Genomic DNA, 23,499 nt, shown 5'->3' with positions numbered 1-23,499 from the left:
GGCGGGGCGCGCGGGACAATGATCGCCGTGGATGAGATGTGGCCTCGGCAATGTGGCTTCTAGGCCCAGCTAAGATGGCCGAGATCAGCAAGTTGATTGTTGTGTGTGGTTCGCGGCTTCTGGCGGGCAGCAAGCGGCGAGCAACAAGCAGTGAGCAGCAAAGAGCGAGCTACATAACGACGGCAGTGTGTTAAGTGATGCGCATTCTCACCCACCATGGCGCCCGTCCAAGTCGAGCACCGCGCAGAGCAACAGCGTAAGCTCTCCCTCCCCTCGCAGCGCCATCTAACCACAGACCCCCACCACTACCTATGGGTCATAGGCCTCGCGGTGCCCGCGGCGCTCCTCCTGCTCCTCTGCGCCACGCTCCTGATCCACCACCACCAGCATCGCAAGGCCACCAGCACGAAACGCATCAGCACCCAAGGCATCAGCTCGGACGACGAGCCGCCAGTCGTCGTCGACGACGACGACGAGCCTGCGCCGTCCCTCCCCACCACGCCCACGCCACGCCCGCCCCGCCTCACGACGTTTGGCGGCGCGTCGTCCGACTTTTTGTCGCGCGAGGCGCTCGTCGAGGGGCCTGCTGGTGTCGCTGAGCTGCCAGCTATCGCCGCCCCGCCGGCGTCAGTACCGCGCCCGTAAGATGCGCATTCGATGCATGCAGTGTCTACTGTAGGCGGCGCTGGGCCAGTGCGGGCGCAACCTACTCGGCCTTGCCCTTGCCCTTGGCCTGGCCCTTGCCAGACGCCACGAGCGTCGCCTTGGCCGTGAGCTCGCCGTACGCCCAGAGGAGGATGACGGCCGCGCCGGGGCCGAGGAGCGCGCTGCCAAGCAGCAGGTTGACGGCGAGCGCGACGGCCTCGTCGAGGCCAGGCTCGAACCCGAGAATCACGTGTGCCGCGTTGGCGAGGAAGACGAACGCGAAATCCGCGCCGAAGATGGCGTGCGCGAGCGTCGGGAGGTTGCTCGCCCAGTCGGGCGCCCACTCGGAGAGTGGGTACAGCAGGAACGCGTCGCGCACGGCCTTGAGCGCGCCCGACTCGAGGTTGGCGAGGTGCCACACATACTTGAGGTGCACCGACGCGGAGGCGTACACGCCGCCAAGGGCGATGAGCACGATGGGGAGGTTTGGCGACGCCTTGCCCACGAGCGGGCGGAGGAGCGACGGGAGGACGAGGTTGAGCGCCAGCACGTAGAGCGGGAACGGCTGCCACAGCGCGAGCGCGTGGAAGTCAAAGTTTGTCACCTTTGCGTGGACGAAGGGCGCGATGAAGCCGACCCAGGTGGAGATGAGCACGGCCCACACCTGTTCCGTGGCGGGGCGCGCGCGCGGCTCGACGAGCACGTCGCCCGACTTGGTGCGCTTGAAGAGCGGCGCAGGGGTCGCAGCGGCCACGAGGGCAAAGTACAGCGGCGTGCTGACGGCCGCCGTGACGACCTGGCCCGCGAGGAACGCGAGGGACGCCCCGCGCGCCGCCCACGCCCACAGCCCGCGCCCGCGCGGCCGGAAGCTCTCGTACGTGCCGATGAAGACGCCCGAGGTGAGGAACGCGCCAAAGTACGACGCGAGGACGGTGCCCGGCTCGGTCTGCTTGACGGCGCGGAACACGCTGTTGAGCACACAGAGCGACACGTTGGCCTTGAGCGACAGCCACGCGTACGCGCGCGCGCCGGGCTGCTGCAGGCATGCGGCCGACTTGAGGCCCGAGTTCTGGAGCGCCGGCGCGGGGAGGATGACTGGGAGGGAGTCAGTGGCGCCGAGGGCGAGAGGGGACGACTTACTCCACGTGTAGACTACCAGCAGCGCGCCGGCCGCCACGAGCAGGTAGAACGCCTGTGCGCCGTTGTTTCCCATTGTCGACGTTGAGGGTAGAGGCGGGGTGGACGGACGAGCACTGAATGAAAGAAAGGTTTGTCTCGGTTAAGTACTACCTACCAGCCTCCCCCACCCCCCACCACAATCGCCGCGCCATATGACGTGCGTCGAATGGATTCAGGAACCCAGTGTAGCGGTTGTGGCGCCGAGACTTTTGCGGGCGCCGCTGTCGAGGGCTGCGCTTCGTTTTTTTGGGTACCCCGACGGGCAGCGGGCAACGCACGGCACGCGGGCCGTGGGGGCAGCATGGCAGCACTCGGGGCTGTTACGTCGTCGGCCTCGACCTCGGCCTCGGCCATACAATCAATCTGTGATGGCGGTTCGGAGAGCCGCCGACGCCTCGCTTCAATCACGCGCCGGCTCAGCGCGTCATGCCCTGCCTTATGCTCGGTAAACCGAGCCTCAATACATCGTGGCCTAGCCAAGCGTACGGGCATCACCGATCGTCTCGGACGCCGTTCGACCTTGCACTACTGGTTTGCGGGGCTATTGAAGGGGATGGATCTATGGGATGCCGTTCACCGCGCTAGGGGGTTGGAGGGTGGACCCTAGTGGCTCTGCCAAGTTGCACGCCCCATCCATCCAGAGTACTTGTTGCTTCGCGCTCGGATCTTCGCCGCTTCGAGATCGATATCTCACCTTCTTACCCGGCCGCCACCCGCCCCCAGGCCCAGTGGGCCACGTGAGGTGCGCGTTCTCCATGTTGTTGAGTGGTGCTCGGCGATGCTCGGCTTCTTGGAGTCCGTGTCGCGGCGCTCAGGAGCTCCCTCCTCCTCATCCCCGACAACAACAGCCTCCCGGACACCCTCCCCCCACCCACCCATCATAACACACATGCATCGTCTCCGCATTACACCTACAGCACGCGCTTGACCTCGAACCAGCTCTTGAGGTAGTGCACGTTCCAGGCGCAGACGGCAAGCAGGATGCCAATCTGCGTGATGCCCCACCACTTGACACGCGAGTTCTACGGCATCAGCGTGTCGTCCTGCGTCGTCCCACTGCGCCCTACTCACCGTCGACTCGCACGTATCCCTGTGCGTGCGCTCACGCACGACGAGGTACGACTGCTCGTCCTTGACCACCTGGAGCCCTGACGCGAGGTCGCGAATCTCCTCCTCGACGGGGCCGAGCTCCTGGTTGTCATCAATGTAGCGGACGCCGTGGATATTGAAGCTGTGGGCGGGTGTTAGGGGCACGCACGCGGACACCGACGCCGTTGTCACGTCACACTCACCTCAACGTCTTGCGCGCCCACGACGAGTGCTGGTTGTTGAAGCAGTACGTGTACAGGCCGTTGGTGGCCGCCGTGATGGTCACCGTGCCCTGGGGCTCGGCGTACGAGTTGTACAGGGCGTTTCCGTGGGGGTCGGACACCTGCGCGCGTGTGAGAAGGGCTGCACTGTGTAGCATCGACTCTACTCACGACCAAGTCGATATCCAGCTTGCCGCCCGTGGACTGGCCAACCTCGTACGTGATCGTCATCTGGAGGGTCAGCTGAACTCGACGCGAAGCGCAGCACCACCCACCCGGTCACCAATCTGCATCTCCTCGTAGAAGCACTTCTTGGCGCCGGCCGCCACGTCTATCCTGTGGGCGAGGGCCGACGCGAGGAGCGCGAACGCAAAGGCGAGGTATGCCACTGCGCGCATTGTGGGCAGGTGCGAAGGGAAGGGCTAGTTGTCGTGGATGTCGTGGTCGTTGTCTTTCGTGTCCTGGTCAGCAGCCAGTGCTGTTTCGTTCGTTCGTCGCGAGTGAGCAAAATGCAATGCAGTGTGAGGTGGGTAGAGTGCAGAGTGTGGCTTGTGAGTTTGTGGTCGCCGAGATGGACAAGTGACGCTAAGGACGTGGCACGCGACGTTGCCGGCGATCATTGAAGGTGGTAGGCGTGTGGCTGGGTAGGCTCAACGGAATCAAAAAACAACCCATCCGTAGGCGCGCGTGACTGGGAAACGCGTCACGATGCACCACGCTGCAGGATTTTGGCGCGCCCAGTGTCAGTCAGTGGTCGCAGTGCACACGCCGCACCAGCCAGCCAGCCAGCCCAGGCGGCGCAGCGCAGCGCTGCAGGCGCGCACCACCCTCCGTCCCACCCTGTCCACCTCCTCCTTCCCCCCCCCTCGTCACCTCTTGCCACCAACAAAAGGAACTCGCAAGTTCTCCTCCTCTCACCTCATCTAAAACACATTTCATTGATAGTGAGTACCCCTCGGATCTCGTCCCGCTGACCCACCAGACAATGGCCGACACTGAGCCCAAGCCCGTAAGCTCGACCCATTGTCCACGGCCGCTGACCTCAGGCTGACACCGGCGCCGCCGCCGAGGACTCGCACGACCCCCAGTTCGAGCCCGTCGTCCGCCTCACTGAGAAGATTGAGGCTAAGACCAACGAGGAGGACGAGGACGTCCTCTTCAAGATGTGCGTTTGGGTCCGGGTGGTGTGGTGACGGTGACGATTGGGCTGGCGGCTCGAGCGAGGCGTATGCTCCTCTTGTCGTCCTTTCCCCACAAGCCTCGCGCACTCGCCTACCTTGTCTCCCTCGCTGACACATCTCCCAGGCGCGCCAAGCTCTTCCGCTTCGCCAAGGCCGACCTCGAGTGGAAGGAGCGCGGTACCGGTGACGTCCGTCTTCTCGCCCGCAAGGACACCAAGAAGGTCCGCCTCGTCATGCGCCGGGATAAGACGCTCAAGGTGTGCGCCAACCACATTGGTGAGTTGGCGGCGGCGGAGGCCTCGTGGCGAGATCGGCACGAGCTGGTGTCGTCGTGTGACTAGGCACAGGAAGCACGCTCACACCACAGTCTCGTCCGACATGACCCTCTCGCCCAACGTCGGCTCGGACCGCTCATGGGTCTGGAACGTCGCTGCCGACTACGCCGAGGGCGAGCCGTCCGCCGAGACCCTTGCTATCCGTTTCGCCAACTCTGAGAGTGAGTAGGGTGGGAGCAATCTGCAGGAGCACCCGCTGACGCGCCAGACGCCAACCTCTTCAAGAAGGCCTTCGAGGACGCCCAGGCCTCCAACGCTGGCCAGAAGCCCGTCGCTGCTCCCATTGCCGAGGAGAAGAAGGAGGAGGAGCCCAGGGCCGAGGCCGCTGCCCCTGCCGCTGCTGCTGAGGAGAAGAAGGAGGAGGCCAAGGAGGAGGCGTGAGTGCTGAAGCAATCGGACGGAACAGCACTGACGCTTCGCAGCAAGGCCGCCGAGCCCGTCGCCGCCGCTGAGCCCGCCGCTGCCGCTGAGGAGAAGAAGGCCGAGTAAGCCGACAACCTTGGCCGTAACGCGCCGTCTGGCACCACAATTACATGGGGATGTATACGTCTGCCGATGACTTGATTGACTACTGATGTGTGGGATGGATGTGTGTGGTACCCTAGGGCACTTACTAAGATGACAAACGCTGCGCAGTGCCCTAGCTGATCGTGTGAAGGTTGTGCAGCCCAAGCTGATCGCCTGCTGGTTCTTCTGCCCGAACTGATCTGCGCCGAGCGTGTTCCGCACGAGCGACACCGCCACTGGCACAAACAAACCCAGTGCATAATATCATGAACATGGCCCTGCCCTACACAAGCTACATTGACAACTAACCACCTCCGTTCCGTCCCTCATTGCGAGTCCCGCCGCACTCACTTCCGTCTTCATTGAACGGCATCCCGCCACGGCTACACATTCCCCTCGACTCGTTCACTTGCCCGGCACACAATCCTACTCCACAGTCTTGGCCGTCTCGATCGGGCGCTCAAAGTCGGGCATATCCCAAACTTCGTCCCATCCCAGGCCCGACCGGTCCCAGCGGCGCTCGCGCTCCCCGGCGGCCACCCAGCCAGTGACATCCATGATGCGGCCAGCGACGCGCACAAACAGGCTGCCGTCGAGGGCTTCGCCGCCGGGGATCTTGTTCGCGCCGGGCACAGCGCCCGCCTGCGTCGCGCCGTACATCTGCGCATAGTGGAGCAGTGCGCGGATCGACTTTGGCACGTGCGAGTCTGGTGTCAGCGGCTTGGGGGGAGCACGACTCACCGGTCGCCACGATCGAGTTGGCCACGATCGCGAGCCACGGGCTGCGCTCGGCCGCGCTGGCCGTGTCGCCGATCACGTCGGTCGCGCGTGGTGGCGCCGGGGCCTTGGGTGCCGGGGTCGCGGTCCACGACATGCTCTCGGCGGGGTAGAGCTTGGGGCGACCGCGCGCGAGGGCGATCTGGAGGATGGTGAGGACGTAGGTCTGCAGGATGATGCGCCGGCCGTTGCCGCCCAACGGGGGGAGCAGAGCCGGGAGGAAGATGCTCGACGTGAGGACATGCATCTGGAGTTGGGTCAGAGACGCTCGTGGTTGGGCAACTTACGAGGAAGAAGTCGACGCGGGTGGGGTAGCCTGGCTTTGAGGTGCCGCCGGCAATTAGCGTCGCGAGCCACGCGACTTCCTCGATGTGGCGGGGGAGCGCGGCGTCGCCGACGTCGGACAGGTCCCACCGGGCCACGAGGCGCTGGATGACACCGGCGCGCTCGCCGGCCACCGACGCGCGCATGCCCTCTGAATAGGTGAGCTCGGGGTCGAATGGGCCCGGGTCGAGGCGCGGGTCAGCCACGAGCGCGGCGTAGATCTCGAGCAGGGTCGCGTTGCCGTCTGCGCTCTGCGGCAGGCCGATCTGCGGCCAGCCGTGGGGGAACAGCCCGACATTGACCCGGTGGTCGTGGAGCGCCGCCGACGCGAGCGCCTCGGCGACGAGCAGGCGCTCGCCAAACTCGACGCCGAGGCCGAGGTGGATGAACGGGTGCGTCGCGCCCGCCACGAGCCGGATGAGGAGCTCGGAGCCGTCCCCGCCGCCGTTGGCGTCGGCTGACAGCAGGTACGTCTCGATGGTGGGCACGACGCCGAGGCGCGCCACCTCGCCGTGGAAGAAGGCCAGGTAGAGAGGGTACGCGCTGGGCTGTTAGCAGAGTGAAAGTCACACGACGCACGGCTTCTTGCCCAGCGTCGCCTTGGACGCCCAGTTGGCAGTCGTGATAGCGGCCGGGAACGTCGACGAGATGTCGGGCCCGTCCCTGTCCGGCTCGGTCGCGGGGTCCAGCGGGACGAGCACGCCGCGATCAGCCTCCCACGTCTTCTGGAGCAGGGCAGGCGGCGCGCCGAGCGCGTACCGCGACAGGATCGAGTGCGAGAAGTGGTTGTGCGCGACTGGTAGGCGTTAGCAAACAAGGCCCATGACACGCAGCGTACACCTCGCGCGCATGTACACGTCGTATGCGCGGTTGTTCTCCTCGAGCACGCGCCGCACCGTCAGCGTCGCGTCTGGCGTCGCGCCGACAAAGTTGAAGATTGAGCTTGGGCGCGCCGTCGAGGCGGGGTACCCCGCCGCGAAGGCCGGCGGCGCGAGGAGCGGGTAGCGGGGCTGCGCGGGGGCCATTGTGTCGTCGACGTGGCTCATGAGCAGGTGTGCTCGCCGCTGCTGTTGCCCATATAGCCGTTCGTGTTCGCGCTCTTGTTATGGTGCGTTTGCTTGCTGCTTGCTGATACATCAACGGCGATTCGCGCGGTATGCAAGGACGACGCCGAGACATATGACGTCAGGGCGTCGCGATCAACATTCACCTCGGGAGCGAGGTGGTGGCCGGTTGGGGATCATCTCATCTGTAACTACACTGTTGCTGATTCATCGTACGTATATCACACACCACAATGGCAGAGCAGCAGGAGCCTAGCCAGATTAGCGGAAACCTCAAGGTGGGTGGGCACATCCACAGGCGTGGTGTGACACGACACTGACTTGGATCTAGGCAGCACAGGGCGCGGCGTACTCTGCAGTCGGGGCAGTCCTCCCATCCACCTTGGGCGGCGACAGCTGGGCCGAGTCGGGTGCCGAGCTGGCCAAGGAGGGACAGGAAGAGGTCGACGCTGCCAAGAGCCAGGCCGCGCGCGACGCGACCGTCGACAGCGCAAAGGCAAAGGCAAAGTCGTGAGTAGGGGCAATCGCCCGCGCCTTCCCGCCCCATGCCGCCCAATGTTTGTACTGCGCTCACACGCCCGACTCCAGCGCCTGGGGCTCGCTCACTGGCAACCAGGATCTCCAGACCGAGGGCAACACCGAATCAGAGTCGGCCCAGTGGAAGTACAAGCAGGCGACGAGCGACTCTGTCCTCGCCGTGCCCGTGCCTTCCCTCGACGGCGCAAAGGGCAAGCTCCAGAGCGCCGTGGGCGCCGGGACGGGCAACCAGGAGCTCCAGAACGAGGGGAACGCGCGCGCCGAGGCGGCCGCGTGGCGTGATGGCGTGTAGCGGACGTGTACCCCGTCTCTTGGCCAGTGTGGAGCGGACCGTCTCAGCAAGAGCAGTGTCCTTGTTTCAGAGGTCGCCCGGATCGGGAAACAAATTGGACTTTGGCAACGCGTCGTTGTCGCGTCGTCGCGTCCTTGGTCAGTTTCATACCGTGGCGCTGATAGGCGCGCGTCTCCTTGAATCAATGCAGCAGATGCGATGCAATGAGTAGATTGCGCAGACTGGCCACCCCTCACCATATTGATGCTCATCACTCTGTGGTGCCCCGCAACTGCCAAACTAGGCAAGTGATGAAAGACGCCGTAACTCCGCACCACACGTGTTATATGGAGGGTGTGAATAAAGCCAGTGCTATGTATGCTCCTTCGGGAGCGGGATCAATTTTGTGTGTCACTGGCTGTGGTGAGTCCAGCGTGTCATTGGAATGACGGCCTGGCTGGGTGGGTGGGTGGTTGGCGCCAGTGATGGTTGATGGTTGGCTCGCACGCCGCTAAGCTGGGCAGGCTGGCTGGGCTGGCTGGGCTGGCTGGCTGGGCTGGCTGGCTGGCTGGCACTTCCCCCTCAGTCACCCACTGCACTGCGCGTCAGTCTGTCAGCCGTTACTCGCTGGCGGTCACTGCCAACTCTAATCACCGTCGTCGTTGTGCTTCCAACCTTCAACCACCAACGAGGCATCCCACTCTCCCCCTCTCTCCTTCAACACTCCTCCACTGCATCGACCCCTCTAAAGCATTAGACTTTCATCATTGCATCCCAATCCTACCCGTGGTAAACACCGGCTCAAGGACACGACACGCCAACCGGGCACAAAGGCTGGCAGCCCCCCCTCCCCTCCATTGCCTCGCCTCGCCGCGCTCGAACCGCTCGAACCTCCCCTCCTCTCCCCTCGCGGACAAGTCGTGCGACAACAACCCGCTTCATCCACCAGTACCCGATCACGGCCGAGTGTTTGCAACTGTGTAACCTCCCTTTTGTCACCCAACTCATCCAGCTGTCCTCGTGTGATCAACGTGAGAGACACATCTCGCCCCTAGGTCGGATTGTCGACGCGTCGCCCGCACGCAGCACGCACCCAATTCTAATCGCCGCACGATGCAACCCGTGCGACGAGAGTATGCGCAGAGCTATCCGCCCCGAGTGTACGGCGCTGGAGGTGGAGCTCAGCAACCACAACATCTAGGCGGTGGACAGCTCCAGAACGGCGGCATCACTCTCGGCCCCGGCGGCTCGCCAGTCAACCATCAGCCGCAACTGCAACATGGCCCCGGCGGACAGGGCATGGTCGGCGGCCCCCAGTCGGCGGACGGCCAGTCGAATGCCGCAGTCCCGCCCCCAGAGATGAATCTCGCGAATGTGCTACACTACCTCCAGAGCGAGTGGAGGCGGTGGGAACGCGACCGCAACGAGTGGGAGATTGAGCGCGCCGAGATGAGGGTAGGTAGCAGCAACCAACAAGGACTGTCGCTGATGGGCGCAGGCGCGTATAGCACTGCTCGAAGGACAACGCAGGTCGGCCGAGAACCTCAAGGTTGACCTGCTGCGGCGAGTCAAGATGCTCGAGTTTGCCTTGCGGCAGGAGAGGACAAAAGCGACTGGACGGCCAACGTCCGGCACCGCGGCCCTGCCGCCCTCTCGCTTGGCAGCCCTAAAGGACGAGGCAGATGCCAGTAGCAGCCGCGACGACAAAGAGGGCAGCGGAAGCAGCGAGGGCGGCGACGACATTGGTACGTGTACATTGGCAGCCATTGGTGGCAACGCTCATGCTTCTCCCTCAGAACGACCAAAGTCAAACGGCGTACACATGTCCAAACAGCCATCCCGGCCCATTCCCGACACTTCGGCTTGGAAGAACCTCAGTGGGCCCCCGCGTGACCCCAAAGCCCGGGCGCGTAGCCGCGAGTATCTCAAGCAATGTCTCCAGGAGATCACCTATCTCACATCGCCTGGCGCGTTGAACCCTCTCCCGCCTCGTGCTCCTGTTGTTGTCGAGGGTGGGGCCTCGTCGCCGCCTAATGGCGAAGCAGCCGGCAATGTCGATCGACCCACGAAGAATCTGCCTGAACAGCCAATTCCGTCCCCATATGCCCAGCCGTCTGCGGAAGCAGCACCAGCAGCCGAGGATTCCCAGGCTACGTCTTCGACATCGCCACCGGCAGCACCATCGGCAGTGACAGCTACAACGGCTTTTGCCGCCACCGCCGCTGTGGCTAGCGCTACTGTTGCCGTGTCGCTTGCAAATGGGTCTGACGAGCCCAAACCTAGCGCAGCTGTCAATGAGGAAACGCCTGCCCCGCCAGCTCCCTCCACCGACACCCCGGCCGACGCCCCTCCCTCATCCCCCGCTCCCCGAACGCTCCCCCTGCCTGAAGGGGCTGAGCCTCCGTCGGTCGACGGTGCCGCTGGGCTAGCCCCGGAGCCAAAGCAGACGCTGACGGCCATCTACAAGCCCGCCAGTAAAGCGGCCTGGCGTGAGGAGCTGCGCGCCGCCAACGAGGCTGCTTCTAAGGTCCCATGGCCACCTCGCAGAAGCAGTGACGAAGAGTCGCTCGCCAACATAACCCTGATTGAAGAGGAGGTCAAGGCCGAGGAGGCTGAAGGCAACTCTGATCGTATCTGGACTACCCGGCGAGCACTCAAGAGCCATCTTGACATTGTCCGCTCTGTTGCCCTTGCCAATGGACCGGATCTTGCCCTTGCAACCGTCGGCGACGACTGCACCGTCAAGGTCTGGTCCCTTGACGCGCCAAGCATCATGTCGTCGTCTTTGCGGCCGCTCGCCGCCGAGCTCGAACCCGTTGCCACTTATCGTGGCCACACTGGGCCCGTCACGGCCGTCACCATTTCGTCGTCACTCGGTGTAATCTTCTCAGCATCAGCCGACTGCACTATCCGGTTGTGGAAGCTGCCGGCGCGCGACCACGACCCGTACGCTCCTTATGACCCGTCAACATCACTCCAGACACTCGAGGGGCATACCGACATTGTCTGGGACGTTTGTTTGTTGCCGCCCCGGACCGACAAGAGCACCGCCTCTAACGGTCCCCTCAAGCGCACCGCTGTGGAGAAGCAACTGATCAGTGTGTCCGCCGACGGCACCGCCAAGCTGTGGGAGGACCGCGACGGCAAGTGGAGTCTGCAGGCAACGTTTGGGGACTTTGGCGACGGCGTTGTCCCGACGTGCTTGTGCGTCGACCAGCACGACTATACGCGCATTCTGGTTGGCCTGTCCAACGGTCTCGTCAAGCTGTTCCAGGTTGACGGCGCCGAGGAAATTCAGACCTTTGGCGAGGTCGGCTCGCAGGTCAACGCCATCCTCAGCCACCCGACTCTTCCGTGGATCATTACTGGACACGAGGACGGTCATCTCCGTTTCTACGACACAAAATCTTGTGCGTAGAGTGTTTGGGTTCTAACCGCTGACTTTTCTAGCATCACCAAACCACAATCTTCTCGCCCACCCTGCCCCAGTTACCGCCCTCGCGCTGTCGCCTACATCGCCCATGTGCATCCTCAGTGCCAGTGTCGACTGCTCTGTCCGGCTGTGGGACTTGCAGCGCAAGACATCGCTGCAGGACCTCACGGGTCACCGGCAGCGGTCCGACGAGGGCGTCACCGACGTCGCGAGCCACCCAGATCTGCCCATTGTGGCGAGCGCTGGCGCTGACGGCGTGGTGCGCGTCTGGGGTGCGGGATGAGGCCTCTCACACACTCAAGTTTCCTTTTAATTTTTACTTTGCCGCATTGGTCATTGTCATGTGCATAATGAGCATGGATTGTAGTCGCATGAGTAGTAGTCATGTCAGAATGATAGAGAGCGTGGAGGGGGTATACATGGCAACAGTGCTACTACTCATCGGCGAGAACAAGATCGTATACCAATCTGTCACCAACCTCCTTGGAGATTGGGGCGCCGGGCTCGAGGTCGGCGGCCCGGAGCCACTGGTATCCCTCGGAGATGAGGGCGTCTGAGAGGGGCACGTCGTGGTTGGCGAGGGTGGTGATGACGTTTGCGACGTCGGTGATGGCCTGGCGGGACTCTGGGTCGATTTCCTGAGCAGGGTGTGAGCACCGCGTCTCTCTCTTCCTCGTCCCACCCCCACTCACATCATTCTCGTTACGGTACACGCCCTCGGCGTCGAACCCCTCTCCGCCCTCGCGCGACGCCTGGCTCGTCCCCAACGAGACCCAGACATAGCCGTTGAGGCCGAGGATGACGTCTACGCCGGCGGGGCCGCACGGCGGCGGCAGGTGGTAGAAATGCGACTTGAGACGGCGGACCAGGCGCGGAGGGAGCGGCAGCAGCTGCCCGTTGCGCAGCTTGCCGTACTTGAGCGAGCGGGTGTGCAGGGACATTGCGCCGTCCTGGAAGAAGGCCTGGACCTCGGCCACGAGGAGCTGCGGGCGGGCGTCAGCGAGCAGGTCGGGAACAGCACAATGCCGGCTCCATTGCACGAGCACAATGCCAGCTCCGTGGCCCAGCACAAAACTGGGTCCTACAACACTCACATCGCCCTCGGCCAAAAACTCGCGCATCTTCAACGCGTCGCTCTCGACTCGGCGGCGCTGCACACCGCCGGGGAGGTTGACGCTCGAGAGCATGAGCACGGCGTCCTGGCGCGCATTCGCCTCGACGCGCCAGCGCTGCGCGCCGACCTCGACAATACGCCCAATGACAAGGTCACCGACTTCGGGAACATAGCGCGACTTGAGCGCCTTGACCGAGATGAGCTTGTTGACGCGCTCGATCGTGCCCGCGACCGACGACACGACGTTGTCGTCCTCGACGTAGGTTCCGTGGCCTCTGAGCGCGGGAGTTAGCGAGTGCGATTGGGTGAGACTGGTGGCCGTAGCTGCACTCACCGCATGTACTCCTTCGAACTCGTGATCACCTCGCCGGGGGTCACGACCGTCCGCCGTCCGCCGAGGCTGGTGCCCTCGCCGAGGTCGTCGTCGATATCCATCGGTGCAGCAACGGGCGCGCGCACGGCGTCGGCGTATGGCAGTGTCTCTGCTGGCAGGCGCGAGATCTTGAACATGGTGATGGTGGTGTAGTGTGGGTGTTTTGAGTCGAGGTGCGCGAGATTGATTGCCTCGAAGTGGATCGAGTGTGCAGAAATCTAAGCGGCGGGCGCGGATAAGTTGCCACCGTAGGCGACTCGACGATGACATCAATGTCGGCGACCATCTCGACGACGCGCTTTCGCTCATTCACTCCCTACTCAACTCACCCACAATGTCGCAGTCCAAATGGGTCCCCCTCGAGGCCTCGCCTGATGTAAGCTGAAATCGCGCGGTTGTCAGCTGACCCCAGGTGTTCAACGACGTGGGTCGCCTCGACTGACCTTCGCATCGTACCTAACCCCCACCCTGCAGTGGTCGCGCGCGCTTGGCCTCCCAAACTCGCCCCTCAGCTTCCAGGACCTCTTCTCCCTCGACGAAGAGTTCCTCTCGTTTGTCCCCCAGCCCGTCAAGGCCGTCCTCCTCCTGTTCCCCTCGCGCGGCGAGCTCGCTGCCGCCCGCGAGAAGGAGGAGAGCGACGGCGAGGGCAAGTGGGACGGCAAGGACGTGTGGTGGATCAAGCAGACGGTGAGGTAGCGAGCCGTAGCGAGCCCGAAGGGCGAGCGAGGCGTCAGCACAAGAAAAGCAGAGCCGCTGCAGCCAAGCCGCCAGAACTCGCACGCTGACGCTTGCGCGCTCGCTCGCTCAGATCCCCAACGCCTGCGGCTCGATCGGCCTTCTGCACGCGCTCCTCAACCTCCCCGAGGGCGCGCTCACCCCCGGCTCCCAGCTCCTCAAGTTCAAGGCGGCCACCGAGGCCCTCGGGCGTGGGTATCGGCTGTATCGGTCGGGCAAGGCCGGCGCGATCGCGGCGCGCCTCGCACATCTCCGCGCGCGGGCCCTGCGCTCCCTCTACCGTCTCTACCTTGCCCTCGACAACCCCGCACACTACCAGGCTATGAAGCACTACGAGGACAGACGAAGATCGCGGCGTGGTGGGGTCGGGTGTGGCGTGGTGGTGGTGGTGGTGCTTCAGCCGAGGGGTGGCGAGGGAGTCGCAGCGGCGGTGGTGTGGTGGCGACGCGGACGACGCGGACGCCAGTGTTTCCCCCATCTCAGTGTCCCCTCGCGCTGCCGTTGCCTTAAGCGTCCTCGCTTGCTAACTACCGTACAGCTCTTGACCGCGCAAAGCTCCTCGACGAGGCCGACTTCTTCGAGTCGGCGCACACGGCCGCCGCGCAGGCGGGCCAGTCGGCCGTCCCCGACGACCTCGACGTCGACACACACTTTATCGCCTTTGTGCAGGCACGCAACGCCAAGGGCGAGCTGCGCGTCGTCGAGCTCGACGGCGGCCGCGAGGGCCCGTTCGACCGTGGACCGTCCAAGGACCTGCTTAGGGTGGGTGCCAAATGTGGCATGGCTGACCCCCCAGGACGTCGCAAAGATCGTGCAGGACAAGTACATTGCCCGCGCGGCCGGCGACATCAACTTCAACATGATCGTCCTGGCTGGCGAGGAGGAGTAAAGTAAAACATATGAACATTGTCGTCACATGCAGCCGGCTCGACGCGTACGATTCCACTAATATATGCAACAGAGATACAACTAACACGGCACCCACACTACGAGATGTAGACCTTGCGCAGGTGGGTAAAGGCACAAGCCTCGTGTGTCCTAGGACACGTCACGACGTCGTGATGCTCCTTTGCCATCTGGATGAGCGCCTTGGACGAGTAGACGTTTCCGTTGGGGAAAGCCATTGGCTCGTTCTCGCTGTCCATCACGTCGCCCGTGATTCTGCACACGAGGGTCGAGTTGACATGGTGCGCGAGCGGCACCTCTCTAGCGAGCACGCGCATGTGCTCTGCGCACGTGGGGCAGTCGACGTTGCCCGCGTACGGTTCTGGCGGCGCGCTCTCGTCGCCGGTGGGGGTAGGCACGGGCGCGACTGCCGGCGCGGCGTCGGCGGGCGCGAGCCCGTCCAGCCCGAGCACGAGGAGGTTTGGTGCGGTCGGGATGAGCGGCGCGGCGGGCTGTGGGGCCGCCTGGGCTGCTGCCCGGCCTGGCACCTCGGTCGTCACGCAGGCCGGGAGGCGGAGCGAGCTCAGCCCCGCCGACAGGGAGAGCGCAAGCAGCGACTGGCTCGGGAGCGCGTAGATGCCCAGGAACGTCTCGCGGAACTGCACCTGCACCTGCTGCCACCTTGCGCGGTCGTACAGTTTCTAGGGTGTGCGTGAGCGCGCTGCAATCGCGTCACGGCGCGCCGACTCACTCTGTACCGCGGCACGCCGGTCGTCTCGCCAAACGCAAGCAGCGTTGCGCCCTGCTGCATCTCTGGCGTAGCGGCCCATTGGGCGAGGTTCTTGGCTGCGTATGCGCGCGCGCCTGCCGTGTCGCGCTTGCGGCACAGCTCGATAAACTCTTGCAGGCGGAGCGCGAACTCGAGGTTGCTCTGGGACAATGTCAGATAACGCAGATTACGCCCACGCACCCCCTGCTTCTTGAGCGTGCCGCGGTTCTCGCCGCACCACGCCAGCGCTTCCGCGCAGCTGTTCTTCTCGAGCAGCGCCTTCTCAATCTTGGTGAGCTCGGCAAACAGCTTGAGGTCGACGAGGCTCTCGATGCCCGCCGACTCGGCGAGCGTGCGCGCCGTCTTCATGCGCCCGGTGCGGAGGAGGTGGTCGGCAATGTATCGGTCGAGTGTCTTGTCCTCACTGAGGTGGGTGGGTCAGCGAGAGTTAACGGGGACCGGGGCCAACGCACGCCACTTTCGCCCCCTTGGGCGCGAGCAGCGCCTCATCGACATGCTTGAGCCTGTCGCGGAGCACGCTCGGCGCCGCGGCCGAAGGCTGCAGGTCGTCGAGCTTGCGCTTGAGCCCGCGCACGCGCTCCGACGCCGCGTCGAGCTTGGTCTGCGCCGTGGCTGCGTCGCCGTCCGAGCCGGAAAACGACTTGAGGAGGGAGGAGAGTTGCGTCTGGGGTCAGTGACGGTGGGGTGAGCATGGCCTACCTGTACAGCGATAAAGTCCTTCTCGACCTGTCGCTGCGCCGAGCGGTGGGATCGGCGGAGGAGTTCGTAAGGCGTCTGAGGAGGGCGAGTTAGCGGGCTGTTGTTGGCGTGCGCGGAGCAACACGCACCCTGATAAGCGGCTCCTCGAGCAGCAGAGGCCCGTGTATGCCTGTCTGTGGTTGCGGCATGGTTGTTGTGTCTGGATGAGTTGATGGTGGACGTTGAGCTGGTGGCGACTGGCGGCGCGATTAGGGTCGTCGTGGGGTAGATGAGTGCGGGGTCAACTCGATAGGCGTGGTGGAGGTGGCATCTGTCTGTGGCGTGGCAGCAGCCATCCATCGACCAAGCTTCATCACCATGAACTTCATTGCTATTTACAACATGTGTATGAATGTGCAAGGTACACTGATTATGCAGTATGTCGTTGTCGAGTCGTCTATGTTATCAGGGGTTGGGGTTGGGTGGGGAGTGGGGGTGGGGAGTAGAGGGTAATGACACGTCCACCATCTTGAGGTCACAACTGCCATGCTATCACAACATGCCCCCCCCCCCCGCACGCGCCCCACGCGCGCTTATCTCTCGCCGAGGCTTCGACGCATGTCACCCCATAGGCGACTAACCGCGCCATCGTCGAGCTCGGTGAACCGGATCATGTGGTGGTCGTCGTGGCTGTTCCACGTGCTGCTGCTGCTGCCGCCGCCCAGTGACGGGCTCGCGGGCAGCGACATGGGCCTGGACGGGGCGTCGGGTTCTCCAAAGAGCACCTGCCGAGTGGCCGACTGGCGAGCACGCTGCGCCGTAAGTGACAGGAATGTCTGCCGCGAGTGGTGATACATTCTGGGGGTGTGAGCGTCGTGTGTGAAACGCCCACCTCGGGACAACCAACTCACGACCAGACTTGGCGGTTGCTGGCTTCGTGCTCCGTCACGGCATCGAGTGCAGACATCCTAAAGCTCTCCTTGAGCGCACGCAAGAGGTGGGCAACATGGTCGACTCTTGGCTGCCACTGGGCGAGTCGTCCGCGCGGTGTCCATTCTCTTGTCTTTGGCTCGACGAGGGCTGGTTTCTGGCGTCAACAAAGCGTCGCACAAGCGTCGCACAGCAACAGCACGCACGATGGAACACATCAGAGTCAAAGAAGACACTCGGCCTCGTACGCGGAAAGCTGGTCTGAAACGCTAACGTGAAACGCAGTATTGCGCCGGCATATGGACCTGTGGCCGGGTATGTCAGTTGCTCGCCTTCCCGACAACGAGTTTGGGGGTGGTCGGGCGGGCCCGTGCGGGGTACTGCAGAAGCGCAGACGCAACGCCGCCAACGCCGTCCAGACGTACGTCTCATCCCCGACGACGACGACATACTCACCGCGGTGGACAAAGAAAACGCCAACCCATTTGAGCAGCGTGTCGGGCGACGGAAAGAGGTACATGCCCGTGGGGCAGTTTCCGGGTGCGCGCAGCGACTGGCTAGGTTCCCGTGTCAACAACAAACAAGGAGGCTTGCACAAGTAGGTAGGTGGGCCCCTCTCCCGGGTCAGGCATGTTTGCCAGTTTCGGTATGGCACTAGTGGCCCGAACGAACCCCGGAAGTTAGTATTGGGCCAGGACGACGTACTACTCGATAGCGAGTTCGGCAGCAAGAAGAGGCCCGACCTCCTGTTGTTGCTGTTGCTGCTGCGCGTGGTGGGCCGACGACGCGTGTGACGACGATGGCGAGTCTGGGGCGACTGCGGCGGATACTCTTGAGAACATGGTGGCGATGGCCGAGTGGCGAGACGGGACAAGGGTCGAAAGAGACGACTTGTTGACAAGGTTTTGTTGTTGGATTACGGCCGTCGTGCAGTCGGTCCAGTGCAGTCAGTCGTGACGTGAACACAGTGGCAGTGGTCGCGAGGAAGGCGTCGAGGCCGAACAAGTCACGTGTACAAGATGTCGCGTGGCACTTGATCGCGTGGTTTCCACGCGACAGATTTCACGGGATTATTTCCACGTGCTGGCCACTTCCGTCGGTATCTCGGTCACCGGTCGGTCTCGCGGCCTCGCGGCCTCAGCCCGCACCGACCCCCCGTCCCGATCTGTCGGACTTTCTCACCTTGATGGTCGGACCGATCAGGACAAAGCGACACGCATGCATCGACAGCGCCAAGAACTGCATCTCGAGAGCAGCTTCTCACCCCTGCGCAGCATGTATCGGAACGGGAGGCGCTACCCGATACGATGCACAGTGCCAAGGCGACCACACGACAGCGGGCCGACCGCTGTGGCATGCACATTGGGACAGATGAGGCGTCGTGGCACTGTTCTCGTGCCACCACCTCATCGGAGAGACCATCGGTTTCGGCCAAGCCCCCCGCGCGCGCGGTGTGTGTCCGCATCGGGCCGTCGCACTGTCACACCGCTGCCGACGCCAAGGCTGCCCTGCCGCCGGAGCGTTTCTCGGGTGCCCCATTGTCTGCGACAACAACAACGACAACAGGCATGACAATAACAGCGCCGCTGGGAATGCTTGGCGCAGGCGGGAGGGAGTCGGCGCGAGAGCGCGTCGACGACGCCCGCCCCCGCCCCCCCCCCCCCCCTCCCACCGCCTCCGATGCGACTGACCTGATCGCGACTCGCGCGGCTATCGTCTGCGCGCGTCTCGTCAACCTCGACAAAGAAATTCTGGGGCGACAAGCAAGATCTACCGTCTTGTCCGTCGGCACCTTGCGCGCCGATGCCGAATGCGCGTTCGCTCGCCCCGCCCCGCCCCGCCCCGCCCCGCCCCGCCCCCATCCCCCGCGCTCGACGCGGCCGTACGTACACCCCCTGCCACCCGCTCGACCCGCCGTGCCCAGATCGTGCCGTAGCATAGTGGAACAAACGTCATGTTACATGCTGGGGTATCTGTACCGGTCGAGCCGACGGCGCCTGCCTGTGCGTATGCGGCGGAGTTAGACTGCCAAAAGATGGCGGAGGCGGCGCCGCGCCGCCCCGCGCCGCCGCGTTGCCTCGACGCCGCCCGCCCTTTGCCCGCCCCGTCATTTGCCGACGAGTTCCCCGTCGTAACGGCCGTCTGTCCGTCCCGGAGGCGCGCGAGGCGGGCGGTGCACTGGGCTTGCTGACGCCGCCACAATGCAGCAGCATCAGCCAGCAGCAGCGGTAGCCATGCACACGACATGGCGACGACCAACGAAGCCCACCTTTTCTCGTACCTGCACATTTGTGGCGGCGTGTGCCACACGAGCAGCAGCGAGCAGCAGCATTCCCCACAGATTTGGTTTGGCCACAGAAAAGTTGCCGCAGGGTCAGTTGGCAGCATGGACACCACCCGCCGGCGGCTGCGGGGCGGCACGAGCCAGCGGCGGCGGCGGCGACTCTAGCTCAAGCTGCGTACGCTACCACGGGCGCGAAATTCGGCAGGAGGTTACAAGGTGTCGTCGTACGTCTGCCATTGCCCTGGAAAGGCACGTCGGGATAGGGGCACCCTGGGCAGTGTATGTTGCGGTGAGATGCTGGAGGCAATGTTGATCTTTGGGTGCCCTTGGTGCTCTCTCGTACGCGCATGTCGTAATCCAAGTCTGGGTGCTATCGTCGAAAAACACGACACAGATCTAGGGTGAGCAGGTTGAGTTTGGGCGCGGGTGCCATCAACAAGCCGCGGGTAGTACTCTACCCGCTCCATTGACTGACTGATGCACAGAGTGAGCACACCACCACTCATGTCACTCCGGTTGTCGCATTTGGGCAAAGAGCCGGCGGGTCGCGCGCGCGGCCGCCCTCATTGTCATCGGTTCGGAATCAGCGACGCGAGGGGAAAGGGGGGTCTTGTCCATTCGTTGTCCATCCGTCGTCCACTGCGCAACGGCGGGGATCGTGGCACTTGCTCCTTTCGATAAGGAGAAACGGTGCCAGGGGGTGCAGACGGCACCGTGCGGGGGGGGCATGGTCGTGTGCATTGGCACTCGACGACAATGCCACCCAGCCCAGCAGCCGGCAACCGTCGCTCGCTTGCGGCGATCCTCGGTTCTCCGCGTACCTCGAGTTACGTGCATCACTGCCTCTGCATGCACACACACACCCCAGTCACGCGCAATCCGACGGCATGCATCCAAGCGACAAGAGCAAACACCGAGAATTGCTTCACCGAGAATGCTTCCCCACAACAATAACATGCACGTGCCAGTTGACACAGTGCGCTGAACACATGTCCGGTGCCACGGGTCTGCGTACGTGTTGTGTCTAGGCGAGCAAAGCGACGGCTGGCGAGGATCGCGATGTACCGAACAGAACGCTGCCTGGGTCGCGCTGTCCTCGTCGTCGTACTGTAGCCCCGGTGCCTATGACGTCTGGCGTCGTCGATCACCCCCGGGCGTCATAATTCAGCCATCATGGTTCACCCGTTGCAGCACGCGCCGTCTGCTGCTGCAATAATCCATTTCTGCATCGCATTCAGTGTCGACTTGTACATACGCGAGGCCGGCGCGTATGTATTCCCCGCGCGCGCGCTGAGTCCTTGGCTAGCTCGGTGACGCGGTGGCCCGCACTGCAGCCATTCAACGCCGCATCACGTAGGCCAAGGCGGGGGCGCGCCCCAAAGTCGGTTTTGTGGGCGGCGAGTGGCATGGGTCGAGGCCCCGGAAGGCTTATTTTTTGTGGAGCTAACAGACCTAAACCGCCGATTAGATCTTGCGAACGCCGGTGTTGTGGAGCTGTTTACAGCTGCGGCATTGACCGCCGCGCGTCATGAGAAGCAACTGTGCACATGTGCATGCACGCCTTCGATATATCGCGCGGATGCTAACGCGTTGGTCGTCAATTCCAGACGCCGCGTTGCATCCGGCGCAGCTGAGCTGCAAGCAAGTGGGCGCGCGCGCATGGGCGATCGATCGACTTATCGCCAACGACACGTATCCGCGAATAACTGTGGTGCTTTTTCCAACTTGAGGCAGTCCAAGTTTTGACTGCGCGCCACATCGCGCACGCCTTCGATGAGCCGCACGCCATGACATGGATGCGGGTGGGGGGTGGGGTTGGTGGGGGCGGCACTAGGCGCCGTAGCAAACAAGCGGCGGCCTCGGTGCCACCACTGTGGCGGCGGCAACGTTGCTGCGCGTAGCTCCGCGCCGGCTCGTGCTTTGCTGCGGCAGCCGCAACGCGGTACGCGGCGCATGTAGCAGCCGCAGCACGGCGCATACCTCGCCCGCCCAACCGCCCGCTATCTGTATCCGGCACCCATCGCAGATTGGCGCGCGTGCCGTGGCACCTCTGCCAGTGTCAGCCGCGGCCACAGCCGCTGCCCGCCTGGCGCTCATGGGGCGGTGTGGCGGCGGCGGCGGCGTCGGGGGCGGCACTGGCCGACGGCGGAAGCGTTGACGGCGTCACTTGGCGGAGGAGCAGCAGCGGGGGTCTCGGTGGGGAAGAACGAGGCTGGCTCGCTCGCTGGCTGACATCAGATGCGATCCGACGCCAGGTGACTCGCATCATTGTGTTGGTGATCGACTCACCTCGACCGCCGTCGGTTCTCATCGGTGTGTCTGTCGGCCTGTACGCCGCCTGCCGCCACATCAAACAATTCAAGCGTCACTTGACAGGTTTGGCTTTTTGTAATTACATCTACTTTCTATTGTTTGTTTGTGTTGCTATGTTGCCACAAACGAGCTAGTGCCACACCCCGGCTAACTAGACAGTGTTGCTTGCTAGCAGACTTGCCCACGCAGACTCACGCTAGTGGCGAGATCCTCTCTACACCAGCGCCTTGCCCCTGCGCACGACGCGCTGGTGACTGACTTGCGATGCTCTGCTGGCGTGCCCTCCCTCCGACGTTTACGGCGCCGTGCGTTGTCGCTTGCTCACTCTTCTGCCACCCCCTAGGGCGGCGGCGCTGCGTGGGAGCGAGGCGCAGGGGGAGGCAGTGACGTGGCGTTGGCGCTTCATCAGGCATGGAAGTGGCTGCAGCGAGGGATCCTCACCAATGCTCCGACTTTCTCCCGGCCTTGTTCTTTTCGGATAAGCGGACGCCTCTGCCCCGCGGTGGCGGCTCTCCCCTGCTGCCCCAGAAAAGTGACACGAAAGAAAGACAGCCAAGCAGCAGCTACAGCAGGACAATGAAACAAAGATGTGGGGGTGGTGTATTGTCACGGGGTTCGTGGCATGCGTGCTGGGGCTGGCGCGGTTGGGGGGCGGTGGGAAGCACTTTGAGTGTGTGAACCGAGCCCCGCTTGGCGTGATGCGTCATTGACGCTTGGACAGTAGGCAAACAGCGCAAGCAGCAGCTGCTGCTGCTGCTGCACCGTGTCACTCAGTCTGACAATGGGTGGGAGGCACGCAAGGTCCCACCCACTATTTGGGCCTTTGGTTGGGTTGGGCACGCGGCCAATTCAAGATTGATGCATCATGGTCGTTTGCTTGATCAACTCACTCGGGTGCAAAGGTGTGCGTTCCCAGCGGGATTGGTGTGGGAAACGGGCTTGTACTGATCGGGACGTTGGAGCAAAAGTGCCTGGTCTTACAGCTCGTTGACAGCATGACGCGTGTCGTCCCTAACAACCAAGCAGCACGCACATCAAGCGCAGCACGAGCAGGTAATAACGAAGAGGCTGGTCGATGGGAATGCATTGGGTGAGGCGCTGCTGCTGCCGTTGCGGCATGCTCCGGCACGGCAAAACGCACAACCAGCAAGCACGCAGGCAGGCAGATGGCCAGTGGCAAACAGCGTCGTACGCGCTTCTCGGCAGATGCAAGTCAAGTCATGCAGGCAGGACGGCATGAGCCAAGAGCAAGGCATGCAAAGTAGCGTCCGATGCCCGCGTCATGTCGTCAACAACAAACAGTATGGGATCTGCGCGCCGCGAATCCGGCACGAGATGAGACACTGGCAGCGCGCCTGCAACGTCTGGAGCCGCCGGGAGACTAGTCGGGGAGGAGATGAATAACAATCAATCCTTATGCAAGACACCAAGTGTCGTCACGATGCACACCGCCCACCGGCAACCAGATGCCAAAGTCGGGGTGGGGTGGTGGGCTGGGAGCCAGCGAGCACAATACACAGAACAGTACCGTCGTCAGCCGTTGCTGCGGTCGCAGCCTAGCTGCAAGCGTGGGTGCGACAGCGCGACAGACGGGTCGGGTGGCAAGCAAGCGGGTGCGCGCGTGAAACGGGGTTCGCGCGAGCGTGATCCAGCGTGAACAAGCGTGATACCGACCGAACAGGACAGGCTAGTGCGGTCTCGTCTGTCTTTGTTGTTGTCTGTCGGTGTTGTTGGCGCCGGGAACGAGGGCGGCTCCTAGCCCGACAGCATCCGAGCGAGCCAGCGAGCCAGTGGGCAGTCGGTGTAGCTGCGGCGTGCTGAGCGCAAGCGCACG

At 63.6% G+C, this 23,499-nt stretch overlaps 12 protein-coding genes across 13 annotated transcripts; 5 read left to right on the top strand and 7 right to left on the bottom strand.

Annotated features, from left to right (window-relative positions):
• Positions 1-216: 216 nt before the first annotated feature.
• LOC62_07G009140 (uncharacterized protein) lies at positions 217-645 on the top strand (the record flags this gene model as incomplete). The annotated part of the gene is made up of 2 exons (XM_062775685.1): positions 217-256; positions 296-645. 2 exons carry the CDS (start codon positions 217-219, stop codon positions 643-645), a joined length of 390 nt encoding a protein of 129 aa, XP_062631669.1.
• A 61-nt stretch (positions 646-706) lies between these two features.
• LOC62_07G009139 (uncharacterized protein) lies at positions 707-1,858 on the bottom strand (the record flags this gene model as incomplete). Its single annotated transcript, XM_062775684.1, has 2 exons — positions 707-1,740; positions 1,786-1,858. The coding sequence occupies 2 exons, from the start codon at positions 1,856-1,858 to the stop codon at positions 707-709; spliced, it is 1,107 nt and encodes a 368-aa protein (XP_062631668.1).
• Positions 1,859-2,698: 840 nt separating this feature from the next.
• Positions 2,699-3,668, bottom strand: EMP24 (Endosomal protein P24B). The gene is made up of 5 exons (XM_062775683.1): positions 3,410-3,668; positions 3,306-3,365; positions 3,117-3,256; positions 2,896-3,055; positions 2,699-2,846 (listed from the first exon to the last, which is right to left on the bottom strand). Exons 1-5 carry the CDS (start codon positions 3,530-3,532, stop codon positions 2,736-2,738), a joined length of 594 nt encoding a protein of 197 aa, XP_062631667.1. The 5' UTR covers positions 3,533-3,668; the 3' UTR covers positions 2,699-2,735.
• Positions 3,669-4,015: 347 nt separating this feature from the next.
• sbp1 (Ran-specific GTPase-activating protein 1) lies at positions 4,016-5,139 on the top strand (the record flags this gene model as incomplete). The annotated part of the gene is made up of 7 exons (XM_062775682.1): positions 4,016-4,078; positions 4,117-4,143; positions 4,181-4,299; positions 4,440-4,591; positions 4,683-4,811; positions 4,859-5,027; positions 5,073-5,139. Exons 2-7 carry the CDS (start codon positions 4,120-4,122, stop codon positions 5,137-5,139), a joined length of 660 nt encoding a protein of 219 aa, XP_062631666.1. The 5' UTR covers positions 4,016-4,078; positions 4,117-4,119.
• A 444-nt stretch (positions 5,140-5,583) lies between these two features.
• tpcI (Questin oxidase) lies at positions 5,584-7,373 on the bottom strand (the record flags this gene model as incomplete). The annotated part of the gene is made up of 5 exons (XM_062775681.1): positions 7,097-7,373; positions 6,838-7,054; positions 6,222-6,801; positions 5,899-6,181; positions 5,584-5,864 (listed from the first exon to the last, which is right to left on the bottom strand). The coding sequence occupies exons 1-5, from the start codon at positions 7,302-7,304 to the stop codon at positions 5,584-5,586; spliced, it is 1,569 nt and encodes a 522-aa protein (XP_062631665.1). The 5' UTR covers positions 7,305-7,373.
• Positions 7,374-7,502: 129 nt separating this feature from the next.
• LOC62_07G009135 (uncharacterized protein) lies at positions 7,503-8,151 on the top strand (the record flags this gene model as incomplete). The annotated part of the gene is made up of 3 exons (XM_062775680.1): positions 7,503-7,600; positions 7,654-7,832; positions 7,911-8,151. The coding sequence occupies exons 1-3, from the start codon at positions 7,556-7,558 to the stop codon at positions 8,149-8,151; spliced, it is 465 nt and encodes a 154-aa protein (XP_062631664.1). The 5' UTR covers positions 7,503-7,555.
• A 666-nt stretch (positions 8,152-8,817) lies between these two features.
• On the top strand, positions 8,818-11,966 carry STRN3_1 (Striatin-3). Of its 2 annotated transcripts, XM_062775678.1 has the most exons (4): positions 8,818-9,585; positions 9,629-9,875; positions 9,927-11,540; positions 11,581-11,966. In XM_062775678.1, the coding sequence occupies exons 1-4, from the start codon at positions 9,244-9,246 to the stop codon at positions 11,844-11,846; spliced, it is 2,469 nt and encodes an 822-aa protein (XP_062631662.1). In that variant the 5' UTR covers positions 8,818-9,243; the 3' UTR covers positions 11,847-11,966. The 2 variants fall into 2 exon arrangements, with proteins under 2 accessions (XP_062631662.1, XP_062631663.1); XM_062775679.1 differs by having other exon boundaries at positions 9,629-11,540.
• Positions 11,963-13,205, bottom strand: rrp4 (Exosome complex component rrp4). Its single transcript, XM_062775677.1, has 4 exons — positions 13,012-13,205; positions 12,658-12,952; positions 12,256-12,546; positions 11,963-12,201 (listed from the first exon to the last, which is right to left on the bottom strand). The coding sequence occupies exons 1-4, from the start codon at positions 13,185-13,187 to the stop codon at positions 11,998-12,000; spliced, it is 966 nt and encodes a 321-aa protein (XP_062631661.1). The 5' UTR covers positions 13,188-13,205; the 3' UTR covers positions 11,963-11,997.
• A 150-nt stretch (positions 13,206-13,355) lies between these two features.
• Positions 13,356-14,035, bottom strand: LOC62_07G009131 (uncharacterized protein; the record flags this gene model as incomplete). Its single annotated transcript, XM_062775675.1, is given in 4 exon segments — positions 13,356-13,366; positions 13,380-13,431; positions 13,518-13,888; positions 13,927-14,035. 4 exon segments carry the CDS (start codon positions 14,033-14,035, stop codon positions 13,356-13,358), a joined length of 543 nt encoding a protein of 180 aa, XP_062631660.1.
• UCHL3_1 (Ubiquitin carboxyl-terminal hydrolase isozyme L3) lies at positions 13,385-14,706 on the top strand (the record flags this gene model as incomplete). Its single annotated transcript, XM_062775676.1, has 6 exons — positions 13,385-13,426; positions 13,463-13,474; positions 13,525-13,737; positions 13,859-14,144; positions 14,324-14,547; positions 14,582-14,706. 6 exons carry the CDS (start codon positions 13,385-13,387, stop codon positions 14,672-14,674), a joined length of 870 nt encoding a protein of 289 aa, XP_062631659.1. The 3' UTR covers positions 14,675-14,706.
• Positions 14,707-14,720: 14 nt separating this feature from the next.
• Positions 14,721-16,386, bottom strand: MAEA (Macrophage erythroblast attacher). The gene is made up of 6 exons (XM_062775674.1): positions 16,288-16,386; positions 16,160-16,234; positions 15,913-16,124; positions 15,641-15,863; positions 15,422-15,601; positions 14,721-15,371 (listed from the first exon to the last, which is right to left on the bottom strand). The coding sequence occupies exons 1-6, from the start codon at positions 16,345-16,347 to the stop codon at positions 14,772-14,774; spliced, it is 1,350 nt and encodes a 449-aa protein (XP_062631658.1). The 5' UTR covers positions 16,348-16,386; the 3' UTR covers positions 14,721-14,771.
• Positions 16,387-16,707: 321 nt separating this feature from the next.
• AAEL000265 (Protein crossbronx) lies at positions 16,708-17,984 on the bottom strand. Its single transcript, XM_062775673.1, has 5 exons — positions 17,774-17,984; positions 17,525-17,625; positions 17,275-17,373; positions 17,050-17,218; positions 16,708-16,996 (listed from the first exon to the last, which is right to left on the bottom strand). The coding sequence occupies exons 1-5, from the start codon at positions 17,908-17,910 to the stop codon at positions 16,732-16,734; spliced, it is 771 nt and encodes a 256-aa protein (XP_062631657.1). The 5' UTR covers positions 17,911-17,984; the 3' UTR covers positions 16,708-16,731.
• Positions 17,985-23,499: the final 5,515 nt, after the last annotated feature.

Source organism: Vanrija pseudolonga, chromosome 7 (genome assembly GCF_020906515.1).
Source record: "Vanrija pseudolonga chromosome 7, complete sequence".
Classification (NCBI taxonomy): domain Eukaryota; kingdom Fungi; phylum Basidiomycota; class Tremellomycetes; order Trichosporonales; family Trichosporonaceae; genus Vanrija; species Vanrija pseudolonga.
Note: the sequence above shows the minus strand (reverse complement) of the source record. Positions and strands in the feature narration are given on the sequence as shown.

Bases quoted from the DNA above. Each gene is read 5' to 3' on its own strand.
- EMP24 (XM_062775683.1), bottom strand. From the start codon at position 3,532: ATGCGCGCAGTGGCATACCTCGCCTTTGCGTTCGCGCTCCTCGCGTCG. The intron at 3,366-3,409 runs GTGGGTGGTGCT...CTGACCCTCCAG, and splicing joins AGATGCAGATTGGTGACCGG to ATGACGATCACGTACGAGGT. The intron at 3,056-3,116 runs GTGAGTGTGACG...ACCCGCCCACAG, and splicing joins TGGGCGCGCAAGACGTTGAG to CTTCAATATCCACGGCGTCC.
- STRN3_1 (XM_062775679.1), top strand. From the start codon at position 9,244: ATGCAACCCGTGCGACGAGAGTATGCGCAGAGCTATCCGCCCCGAGTG. The intron at 9,586-9,628 runs GTAGGTAGCAGC...TGATGGGCGCAG, and splicing joins TTGAGCGCGCCGAGATGAGG to GCGCGTATAGCACTGCTCGA. The intron at 11,541-11,580 runs GTGCGTAGAGTG...TGACTTTTCTAG, and splicing joins TTTCTACGACACAAAATCTT to CATCACCAAACCACAATCTT.
- rrp4 (XM_062775677.1), bottom strand. From the start codon at position 13,187: ATGTTCAAGATCTCGCGCCTGCCAGCAGAGACACTGCCATACGCCGAC. The intron at 12,953-13,011 runs GTGAGTGCAGCT...TCCCGCGCTCAG, and splicing joins AGTTCGAAGGAGTACATGCG to AGGCCACGGAACCTACGTCG. The intron at 12,547-12,657 runs GTGAGTGTTGTA...GCCCGCCCGCAG, and splicing joins AGTTTTTGGCCGAGGGCGAT to CTCCTCGTGGCCGAGGTCCA.
- MAEA (XM_062775674.1), bottom strand. From the start codon at position 16,347: ATGCCGCAACCACAGACAGGCATACACGGGCCTCTGCTGCTCGAGGAG. The intron at 16,125-16,159 runs GTAGGCCATGCT...CACTGACCCCAG, and splicing joins AGGACTTTATCGCTGTACAG to ACGCAACTCTCCTCCCTCCT. The intron at 15,864-15,912 runs GTGCGTTGGCCC...CACCCACCTCAG, and splicing joins CCCAAGGGGGCGAAAGTGGC to TGAGGACAAGACACTCGACC.
- AAEL000265 (XM_062775673.1), bottom strand. From the start codon at position 17,910: ATGTTCTCAAGAGTATCCGCCGCAGTCGCCCCAGACTCGCCATCGTCG. The intron at 17,374-17,524 runs GTGAGTATGTCG...ACCCGGCCACAG, and splicing joins CGTTTTCTTTGTCCACCGCG to GTCCATATGCCGGCGCAATA. The intron at 17,219-17,274 runs GTGCGTGCTGTT...GCCAGAAACCAG, and splicing joins TGACTCTGATGTGTTCCATC to CCCTCGTCGAGCCAAAGACA.